Below are 12092 nucleotides of genomic sequence, written 5' to 3'. Positions count from 1 at the left end.
TGCACTGAGTTGAGAAGTCTCCACTAGCACCTCAGAAAACACTGATAAGCCAGGAAGGACAACAGAAGACATGTGAAAAGAGGTCACATTATGAACAGAGAGAGTGCAAGCTTGGGAACAGAGATACCAGAGAGAATCACACTGGAAGAAGACCAAGTGCAGTCAACAGTCCTTCTGGTAAGCTAAAGTAGCGCTGTACTTGAGTGTACACACCTCTTCCTGGCTCACAGAACGGCTCACTCAGGGTGGAACCAACATCGGCAGGAATGAGCACGGGAACAACAGAGAACACAAACCCCCAAAATTGTCCAGAAAGCTATGTGTTGGTATTAGGGAAAGAGTCTGATGAATTGGATGCTTCATCATACATAGTATTAATACAGACTTGGGGTAGGGAAAAGAGGTCTGATGCAAGAATTTTTCAGAAGAGTAGCTAAGAGGCAGGAGGAACAGGAGACTAACAGCACTTCTACAGAAAATTTGATTCAGAGAATATCTTTAGGAGGTGCATCAGCTACCACATATTGTATTGAATACTTATAACAGCTTTCACTAAGGAGTCTTTCTTTCACATTCATTGACAATATTCAATTGTCACGAACTGCCTTTGCACATTATAAAAAGAGAAGAATCAATAATCTAGAAAATGAATTCCTGAGATTAGGAAACTCACTCTAACCACGTATGCGTGTTGAAGTTAGAGCTCAATAAGAACTATTTCTGTAAAAATCCCAACACCTTCACTGCTATTTGCAATGTTAATCAGCTACCAGCCCTCCAAACACAATGGAAGCAGCCAATTACTTGCACTAGCTCTGTAAAACATGACAGTATATGCCTGTTTAGTTATTACTTGTTCTCGAGCCTTCTCCAACTGTTGAACAAGGTCCTCCCGTTCATGTGCTGCAAAGTGGCGAGCCCCAACTTCATCATCTCCAAGTCTTTGCTTTGCTATTGTCATTCGAAGGAGCTGCGATTACAAAAACAGATTTGGTAAGCAAGAGAACACAGGCTGTAGCATCAGAGTATATCTGCATTAGAGAAAGTAAATCTGTCATAGATTTCATCTCTTCCAGGCCACACACAGCTGGTATTACTAAACCAGAGGGAATTTTCTGATCTGAGGGCTCAATCCTGTTCTCAGTGAAAAATTCCAGTTGAACACTCAAAGCATCAACAGGAGCTGAATTAGACCTTGCAACAATAGTCCTCAGAGTATACAGATGATGAAAGACCAAGTAAACACAGGCACGTGGTCAATGTTGTTTAGGAGTGACAGGAACTAATTTTGGTCAGACTAAAACTAGAGAATTCTCAGAAAGCCATTTTCATATGTAAATCTTAAAATTCTCTGCAGCAGAGAACTCTTCCTAGTTAAGAATAAAAAGGCACAATGTGGCTTGCCCAGCTTAATTTTACTGATACCACTTAAAATCCCACTGCGCTACATCAGTGCAGAATTTGCATTAACAGCTGCTAATACATTTGCTTGTGCATTATTTTTTTCACCTACTCAAAAAAGTTAATTCATGTTAAAAAACAAAAAAACAGGCCCACCACAGACTTGGCCAAAATGCTCTAACAGCTAATGAACCCACGAACTTTGTGACAGCTGAAGGCAGTCTGCCTTGAATTAATACACAGTTATATTCAAAATCCAAAGCAAAAAGCAACTACCTTTCAAGAATCATGGAGTATTAAAGTAGCAGTCCATAAGGCATTCAGCATTTAGAGTTGTTTATACTGAGTATAACTAGGCAAAAGTGTTGCCTCCCCATGGCCTCATTTGTAGGACCTCCAGAGACTAGAGAAACCCACCACAATAACCAGCCTGACTTTCCCCGTATCTTTGACTGCACCAAGGAATTAATGTACATCATTATATTGCAGAATTGGGGGGGGGAAATCAATCTTCTGAAGTAGAAGATTGTACATTAAAATCTATCTTAGGTATTTATGGGATGCCAGTCACCATAGCTGCAATGTGCCAATTAAAATCCTGCTGATGCAAGACAGACTATCAAAATCATCCTCTCCACTTATTTCAGCTCCAGTTCAGTGCAAGTCAGTGAAGCTAGTACAACTTGTTCTGATAAGCAGTTCGCTCGTACAGGGGAAGCTGTGCCCCCAAAAGTAACTGGTTTTGGCAAACTACATTTCCCCATCCCCACAGGGAAAGTACAAACCACTGCACAGTTAGTAAGGCTGAATGGATCCTAGGAGATATAATTCCTATTAATTCCTTTATCAAGACAAATAAGTCAAAAAGGCAAGTAGCAAATCCTGGAATGGCTTCATAGCTATGGGACTGGTTTTTTAAAATGCTAAAAGGCTGATGAACAAAAGGTATGGTAACACTATTTAATTCAGTTAGATTAATTTAATTTCAGGAATCTCTTGCTAGCGAGAAAGGCAGTAATAAACAAATCTAATAACATTTTGAGGACTCAATCTTGTTCAGAGAAACTGGAAATGGAAAGAGGAATCTTGCTTTACCAATGCCTCCAATGCCTGCAGCAGAGCAAAACTTCTGCGTAACGCTCGGCACCAGGCTGGGAACTGGATCAGAGCTGTGACTCATGCACTGTGACCAATCCTCCTCCAGCCAGGGAGGGCGTGAGGCATAAGATGCAATTATAACTGCAAGGAATTATTATGTGCAAGGTCAAACAGTCTGCCAATAGAAGAGAACTCTTTATTTACTACTAATTTTGAGACAAAAAGAAATGTGGATGAAGTCTTACAAAAAGAATGCTTCAGAAATACAAATTCAGCCACTAAAAGCAGCGTTACAAACATACATAAAATAAAGTAAAATACCAGTCCATAATATGACAGAGTGCTTCCTCCAGACAGTTGGCCAGTCAGAGAGTTGACAGGGCAGAACAGGCCAAGTCCTTTAATTCTACATCATGAATGTCTCATGAGGCACCACCACCTGCTATAAAATTCTTCCCTAAAAATGCTGTGACCCAAAGAGACACTAAGCGTTATGCCAGAGGTTTAAGGCTTTATTTCATATATTAGTATTTTGTTATAAACTTTATACATCTGCCCTCCGGCTGCTGTATTTTTATTTCTGTAATTCAGAAAACACTGAGGAAAGGACCGCTCAACTTCATTTGGCAGCTAGAGAATAGGTTAACGCTACCCCTCAGGATGCCGTGAACAGCACCCACAGCAGAGTGGATTTAAATTAATGGCACCTTAGCAGAGATAGCTCCTGTTTGTCAGGAACCCATAGATTGTTAACCAGAACAATGCAGTGCTGCAAGCCACTAGTCTTTATTACTGTAATATCACAGCTTTTTTCTTGATCAGTGTCAGCTAAAGTAATTATTTATGAAGTAGCAGCTCTGTAGCAGCCCCACAATGCCCCAAACAGGTTTCACTGCAATAGCTGCTGTGCAGGGTAGCACTGCGCAGACAATGCCTGCGCCAAAGTTGTACATTCCTGATTAACGATAAAACATGCAGAACGAAAAGGGAAACAAGCACAACCGGTAAAATCTTCATGGAAGGAAGAAACCATCATGTTTAGCCACAGTCACTGACAGCAATTGTCTTCACCATGTTGCCTACAAAATCTCAAGAAGAGGACCAGAACTATGCAAATTTGCTACCTTAAGCCCCAGTTCTGCCAAAACACAGGCACAACATTTAACATTTTGCACTGTTGCTGCATGATTGATTGGCTGCCTTATAATAAGGAGCTGTCAGTAATACTGCTGCAATTGTTTCCCATGCATCTTCCTCTCACTTAGCACTGCCCTCGACAGCTTACACAACCATTTTTTTGCGTGGGTAGGAATTCAAGTGGAGGCAACTGAGTCATCTAGTCTTCCAGAAGCCTCCAGTTTCTCATATACTTTCCATTTTCACCCTTTTACAAGAGAGAATTATATTTCCTAACTATCCTCACCTAAGTTTCAGTAATTGTTCTCTGAGCATTGCTGCCAGAATGTTAGGAAGGAAAAACATGTACAAATAACTATCACAGAATCGTTTTCATGTGTCAGAGCTGGTAAGAGATTGCGATCAATCATAAAAATAGTCTTAGATATCTGTTGCTGCAGCACTGCAGTCTAACTATTGCTCTATTTCTGAAATTGCAGCAACATAGCCTTTGAGAGACTGCCTCAAGAAGTTGTATTATTTGTGCCCACAGAATTCTAGCTGAAATAAAAGGAAAAAATTAGTCCAGTTAAACCAAACGCAAGTAATTTGTTATTGCCTAACTGATGATGTACTTAACATGATTTCAACAAGTAAAATGTCACCAGTTTAAGGTCTTACTAATCCAAGTCACTGTATCCTGCTCGTAGCAAACATAAAAGCAGTGAAAAACAAGTCATGCTATCAAAACAGTTCTTTATCAATAGAGCTAATGTGTGATATTTAAAGAGTTTTTTTTCTTTTTCAGTCCTACAAAGCTCTTGCCACTCAGTGACAAAGCCTGTATGAGTCACCCCTGCTCAGACAGAGGCAGAATTGTTCATCCATAAGCAGCTTCACTTGCTGCAAAAGCAGCTGTTTGTTCATCTCTTGCCAGAAGTAACGTTGACGTAGACCAGCTGGGCAGGATGCCCTCCCTCACTTCGGATAAAGCATAGAGAAGAATGCAGGGGAAAAAATGTAAGAACTAGCAAATTATTATAGTTCTTTGTTTTTGTATATACCATGCATTATCTGGACTCCAGTGCCTGAAGTAACCCAGCTGCTGGTACAGGAGAAATGATGAGCAGAACAGAACAGCTTCAGGAACAAGCCTAGAATTTTATCACCAAAGCTAGAAGGGAGCAAAATCTGACACGGGAGGAGAGTGTTAGATCCCTCAGAGAGATGGCAATGCTTTTTTACGCACTTCAAAAAACAGCAACCTGACTCTAAAAAAAGCTCTATTTCTCATTTACTAGGAAAGTGAAGAATGTATTCCAAAAATGAAAATCCTAGTCTAAATTAATCCCTGTCTGATGCAGTTCCTCCCTCCCCCTCTTTATTTAGCAATGCGCTATTTTGCACCTTTTGGAGAGGGGCACAGTGGGCAGAATAACTCTTTTTGTATTCTTCCATTTCTATGAGGGTCGTGAATACAAATTCATGCTGAGAATACAGATGTCACAAAGATGACCAGCTAACATCAAGTTAACCCACAAAGGCAAATCTACACAAAGGCAGTTCAAGCACAAAGTAGGCAGCTCTGCGATACCAAGATCATATTGTTATAAGGAATTAGAATAGGCACATAACCTTGATATTTAAATATGTTGTAGTTGTACTACCTTTGTGTTCTGTTTGTACCCTTGGTTATGCCTTCAGGACTGGCTTGGGAATGGCTCTATGTATGGCATAACTTTAGTACTGGAGAACTGCAAGGCACTGCCTTCCACACTGTAATACAGCCCACACAATAACATGCAGATGAAAAGAAACACTGGGGAAGCTGGTCTTTGAAGACTTGGGCAAGTTACACTGAATGCTATGCATACTACAAATTCAGGTTTCACTTGACCCCTTCCCAGCTCCCTGCACACCTTCAGGGAAGTCCTTTGTGGTAAACAATGAATAAAACTGCATTATGACAATATACTTATGTTTAAAATAAAATAAATAAAATAAAATCAACTTAAATGGAAAGAAAAAAGCCACATGAATAATTAAAATCTGCGTCATTTTTATTCACATTTTTAAATCCCACTTTAAAACTTGTCGTTGAGGGAGGGAAGTTATCATTCATTATTTGTTTCATTTTTTACTTCGTTAACCACCTCGACTCAAATTCAACTTCTCACTAGTCTGATCTCTGAATGTACTTTTGTGTACAGCTCCAGCTGTGAATGTTACACACATTTGGCTTGAGTTTAAATATTTCAATTAACAGAGACAACAGGAGTTTGATTAATACCAAATGGCAGATTTTGAGCAATGTTCCATATAACTTGCTAAATTTAGCAATAAAATAAATTAGTTATGTAAGGGTAATAGGATGAGGGCTTAATGCAAAGTTCGCTATATATATTTGTGATCACCTCCTCCATATTTCTTAAGGGAAAAATTATGCCTCCACTGGTTTTATCATCTACTAAAATTTAGCATTTTCATTGCAAAATAAATTGAAAATTATCATACAATGAAGAAGAAATGCTTATCCATACTTATTTGTAAGAGGAAATACCACTAAAAGACCGACAGAAAGACCGACAGAAAGTCCGACAGAAAGACCGACAGAAAGACCGACAGAAAGACCGACAGAAAGACCGACAGAAAGACCGACAGAAAGACCGACAGAAAGACCGACAGAAAGACCATGAGATCATTAAAGCAAGGAAAAATAACGACAACAGAGCAAAAGCAGCACAAAAAAAGATAAGCTTCACTTACTGGTATCCTATACAAGCTTCTTTCGTCCTATTGTTTTGAGCATTTATTGTAATCCAAGTATTCGAGAAATTCTGCAACCCATTGTTTTATTTGTTTTCCTAAAAAGTAAATGCAAAACTCCAGCCCAGTTTACACAATCCATGCCATTTACTGATAACAAAAGTTTATAATACCTTATTGTCCCCTTGTACTTCTCCCAGTCTCTGTTGAAGCTCTCTAATCTCGTCTCCAAGATGTTTATTTCGATCTTGAGCCTCACTCAGTAGTTGAGCAAGATTTGCCTAGAAAAGGAGCAATTAGCAGTCAAAAGTTAGTGCCTATGGAGGGAAGTAGAAGTGGTGATTGGAAAGAAACCCTAAACTTACTTCTTATCTGCCAACAATATTTACTTTTATTGTTGTTGGTACCCAGACTTCAGGCTTCATTAGAGAGATAACAACAAAAGTCACCAGGGTTCCTTTATCTTTAACAATAGGAAATACATACAGGATGTGTGCATACACACTCCCAGAACATCACACAAACCCCAAACAAAACAGAGGAAAAACATCCAGGCTACTTCTGATATCTTGGCTGCTGGGAAGAGCAAAACGCAGAATACTTTGACAATATTTATACGAAGTTGCCAAAACAGTAGTTTTAAACTTGCATATAATTAGACAAGAGGCATAGCTAAGAAATAATTATGATATAATTATATTCCCTAATAGTGTTTAGGACAGATTCCTAGCCAGGAAAGAGGATGCCAGCCAGAGCCCCTGCCCCTATACAGAGCTGTACAATGGATATCTAGTAGGACAAAACTTCAAACACAACCTGACTTGTGTTGTTAGCTAGTATGCAGACTTCTAGAAAAATAGAGTGAAAGAGATTAAGAACAAGCATACACACACCCCTGCCCCAAATAATCTAGGTCAAAAGTTATAATTTACACTAACCTACTAAGTTAGCAGGGTGAGCAGTCTGATCTGTAATTTTATAATTAAATCCCATCAACTTGATCACTTAATCAAAAAATAATGCAAGCTCCTCCTTTCCTACCTATGGTATCTGAAAGTGAGCAAATACTACAGATAAATTTATTGTATTTTTTCCCCCAGCAATATCTCACGAATACACAAAGGAAAAGCCTACCAATGACATCTCTTCTAAGAGTTATAATCATAGTGGCTAATGTGCAGCCTTATAAGACATTGCCTGTGGACGGCTAGGTGTGTCATACATTGCCATAAATCTGAAGGGTATAAAAAAAATGGAAGAAGAAATTTCAGATCTTCTAAGCATGTTTTGGTAAAGCCCCATGGGTCGATATTTCTAAGCTACCCTTACATGTACTCCCTGGGTTTGAGGCCAATGCATCAACTGACTGTTCTTAGTTTTCTCTAGGTATTTTAGGTTTAGTTTTAGTTCCCCTACTTGTTGTGCTTCTTTTTCAACTCCTCCATTTCTCTATTTTGATCTCTCTCTTTCTTGTTCAGTCCTGCTTTTTTACCCAGTCATTCTCACTACGACGTGACATCTCATAGGATTCTTTTGGAGTTGTATCTCTAGAAGTCATAGACTGTTAAACCAGCAAGGCACCTGATAGCCACTCCTGTGATCCTTCCCCTTGTTCACTAACAACTGTTATTTCCACATGTCCTGTTTTATATTTAAGAGAACTCTTAACGTGAATATAGCTATGCATGCATCTGACCATTTGCAGGATTAGCCTATTGAACTATAATCCATTAGAACTTTTGTACCCTATTATATGAAGAAGCCGGCTCCAAACTCCAATTGGTCTAAAATAGCAATAGCTTCAAAATTTTAAACAGAAAAAGTAACTCGAGAAACTGATACATCCATCCTACTTGGTGAACAGCAAGCCTGATTCACTGCTACAGCTTCTGCACTTCTGGTGCTCTGAGATCAAAGGTTCAGAAGAAAGTAATGTAAGTTTCCCACAGTTTTGGAAGAAAATAGAGTATTTTTTTCAAACTACTGATATACTTGAAGACTGCAAATTTGGGAAAATAGTGTAATAGCAAAAGAACCATAAATAGCCAATTACAGGGCCAAAATTAAGCTGCCTCTAATTTTATTTTGAAGACAGCAACCATTCAAGCAATTCAGAAGGTTCCTCAAGTATGCTTTGGTAGAATGATTTTTTTTTCCCTACACATTAAACAAATGTGTAATAGTCATTCATACATTGAATGAATCAAGGAGCTTCAGAACACATTCAGTCAATGGTTCTGAGAGGTACTTCTTAATGGCTGTTTAAAAGAAAGAAAACAAAGAATCCATGTTTGCAGGAAATTGTATTTAAACCAAAGTATCTATGGCTACTGCTCAGATGCATTTTTTTCTTTTTTTAAAGAAAGCTGACTCTATCAATAAAGGCCATCCAACCACCAGACTGAGTCAGTTAAAAGGAACATGATTTGCACAAACTTCCCCGAAACACTTCTATTTATAAAGTCCTTTTTTATAATGGATTTGAACAACTCCTAACACCACAATAGCACATGTAATTTCAATACCTGGGAAGAACTCAGTCTCACTAATCAGTGTTTACAGCCACAACACCAGGATTCTAGCAGTCTGTAGTCAAAGCCGGGCGCCCAGTAACTGCAGGAAAGCATTACGATGCCTATACTAAATCTTCCTGCTCAGATTTATTCCCTTTAAAACCATTTCTCCAGGATTGCAATTCTATGCTGAATTTTATTTGTCAGTCATATAAATGACTTAATGTGACAAAAACCTTTATATTCGAGACAGGGATTTCTGAGGAAACTTTAAAAAAGAATTTTAGATGCCAAAATAAAACAGCCTCATTTAAGCATGCTAAGAGCATTACAATGAGCTAAGTATAGACTTGCTCCTTAATGCAAAGCTTCTATTATACTTCTGTTAAACTAAAACAACCAAGCTATGTCACAGAAGTAGTCTCCAGCAATTATTCATTTCCCTGGCTTAGAGGTTCCATACAACTGTAATTTAAATTGTTCCCAGTTTTAAAGGTTTTGGCAAGACCTCATTAAAGCTCTTGGTTAAATGTGGATAAAAGGAGAAATATTTGATTTTCAGAAGTGCTCTACTGGGCTTAAATAGAGCCAGCCAAGAAGATATGTTGAACGACACCTGGACTTGGTACCATTTCTGTGGCATATCTAAGAAAACATACCATATGGTTGAAAGATGATAAAACTAACAATGGAGGACTGGCTTCGTGAACATGTAAACGTGTATTTTTTGAAGAAAGGGGAGAAATCTATACAAGGAGGAAGGCAATTCATTTTTCCACCTGGCAACTTCTTTTCAATATTCATAGAACAAACACAGAATTCACTTAGAAATTTAAGATAAGTTACCTCAGCAGACAATAAAGCTCATATCATTTACCTCTGCAACACAGAACATCTCCCTGAAAAATTAGCCAAATTCAGCTTCTCTAGATTCAATTTCTTCGACGGCTTCTTTTGATTCTAGGTGAAGTCTTAAAGAGGCTTCTGTAACTGCCAGAGATTTTACTTCCTTCACTCACACTATTCAAAACTGACTCCGAGGTACTGATGAAGAGAGATTTCTGAGCCATGGGTAACAGGAGGGAAAGGTGCAGAGGTCTGTACCTTTCTGCTGCCTCATCTTGCCTGTGCAACAACCCGCAACAGTGGAAACTGTTGGTTTCTCCTATCCCCTCTCAGTGCAACTATCTGTAATACTAAATAACTAAATGCTTCATTCAAGTCTCAACTGACTGCCCAATATCAGACAATCTTTCTGGAGCTCTGTCCACCTCTGGTACATTCAGTTTCCGGTAGCTATTCTTCGAGCCTCTGCAGCATGACAAGATATTTATGTCCATCTGTCACAGGAAAGTGTGCATGTATGATTTGGGCACAGTCCAAACCCTCATAGACATAAGAAAGTGTCCCCACATTCCTTTTTCCTCTGACCAAAAGCAAGTGTGACTATTGACAATGATCCCACCAGAAAGTAGGATGAATGGTGAAAAAGATTGATGTGAGAGTGCCAAGTGGGAAGCGCCTACCTTTGTTACATAGGGGGAAAAAAGCACCATAAACCAGAACAGAGCAGAGAGTGAAAGATTCAGAGGGATAGGATCACAGACCTCACCCTTTTCCACTCAGACTTTGTTAAAATTTGCAAGAACTTTTTTTGGGACAGAAGGTGAAAGACAGCCTTACTTTTAGCTGCAGATGAGCATCTGAAACTACTGATGAAAATACCTATAAATATTTATTAATATAAGACAGTAAATATCTGTCAGACAGCAACAGATCTTTACTCACTACTGACCAATGACCCAACAAAACAGTGAAAAAATCCAAATAGTCATCCCTGGCATTATGAACTACATTTGAATTTGGCCCCTTTAGCAATTTTGCAAATCTAGCCACACATACACACAGTATTATTTTTCTTCACAGCACTTAAAAAATGATGGATAGTAACACAGTCTTTAATATAGCTCTCAATTCTCTTGCACATAAATCTTATCCGACACTTTAAAAAAAAAAAAACAACAAAAAAAAAGGACTTTCTGCCCTTAGATACTGCCTGAAAAAGTAATTTAGCAAGGGGGAAAAGGGAGAAACTTCCAACATACCTTTACAGTTTAAAAATATTTTTAAATACAAACAAGCATTTCTATACTGCGGTTTACAATCTTTTACGTTCCTTTCAGCCACACCTTCAAAGAAAGAGGAACACTGAATTACAGGGCTGATAGAAAAAAAAGTTTGGTGAAACGTTAAGCACACTTGATGGGTGTGACTGATAGCAAATTTAATTGCAGTTTCTCCTTCAATGCATTCGTATGATTGCAATGGCTGAATTAATACAGAAACACCTGCTTTGCTTACCAACTACCACTGTTCACTCTAAGGTAGAAAAACTGACGACCTCCCCTAGCACTAGCTTCCTTATGATAAAAAGCCAAAATTATTGTATTTTTCTCTTTAAGCTGAAAAACCATGTAGAAAAGACTTCTGAAATTGTAGGTCCTGGGCATATTGAACAAAATACACCTCATATGGGTCATATTTCCCCACAGAAAAACAACAGCAAAAATAAAATCCTTGCCAAGCAGTCACTTGACATAAAACAAGAGAAGAAGAAAATCCTCTCCTCCTCTGAGTATGTGGTGCTCTGAGAACCAAGCAGGAATCCACCACAGAAGCACACCAGTCAAAACTTGACAAGGCTCTGCAAAACAGGAAGGACTCGCTTGTGCTCACATACTAGCAAGACACTCAGCAATCGGAATTTTTATAGATCTGATTAATAGAACCAAAAAGCCGTTTTAGCAGTAGACATATAAAATTAATACTTTTTCCCTCCTTTTCAACAAGTCTTCTGTGTATTAGCTTAGCATAGCATTGTACAGGACCAAACACCACCCAGACGGACCTAAAGCATTTGCCAAAGGCTGACAGACAAAATAAAGTTAGCATCAACTACAGACTCCTTTAAGAGGCCAGTTTTTGCAAAGCAACTTGTTAACGTACATCATAAGCAGCAACTGAGTATCAGTATGAACCATCAGTATCATGGGAGGTTACTTGGCAGCCCCTTCATTGTGAAGGTTCAGTAAGGTACTTCAGTCCCCCCATACTTCATATGGGCATCAAGTTTTTGTTGACAGCAGATGAACGTTGTCAAAGAGAAATTATTAATTTGTACTTATACAAAGAATAGTA

The 12092-nt window shown here is 38.6% G+C and overlaps 1 protein-coding gene across 4 annotated transcripts in view; it reads right to left on the bottom strand.

Moving 5' to 3' along the window:
- CCDC149 (coiled-coil domain containing 149) overlaps nt 1-12092 on the bottom strand; it is a 53576-nt gene that overhangs the window by 25221 nt on the left and 16263 nt on the right. For all 4 annotated transcript variants that reach the window (XM_075091751.1, XM_075091749.1, XM_075091750.1 and 1 more), the window contains exons 4-5: nt 6555-6662; nt 854-970 (exon numbers count right to left, since the gene is read on the bottom strand). In XM_075091751.1, coding sequence (XP_074947852.1) covers nt 854-970; nt 6555-6662 — 225 coding nt within the window. The remainder of the gene's footprint in view (nt 1-853; nt 971-6554; nt 6663-12092) is intronic.

This window comes from Phalacrocorax aristotelis, chromosome 4 (assembly GCF_949628215.1).
Source record: "Phalacrocorax aristotelis chromosome 4, bGulAri2.1, whole genome shotgun sequence".
Classification (NCBI taxonomy): domain Eukaryota; kingdom Metazoa; phylum Chordata; class Aves; order Suliformes; family Phalacrocoracidae; genus Phalacrocorax; species Phalacrocorax aristotelis.
The sequence above is the reverse complement of the archived record's forward strand: the minus strand, read 5'-3'. Positions and strand labels throughout refer to the sequence as shown.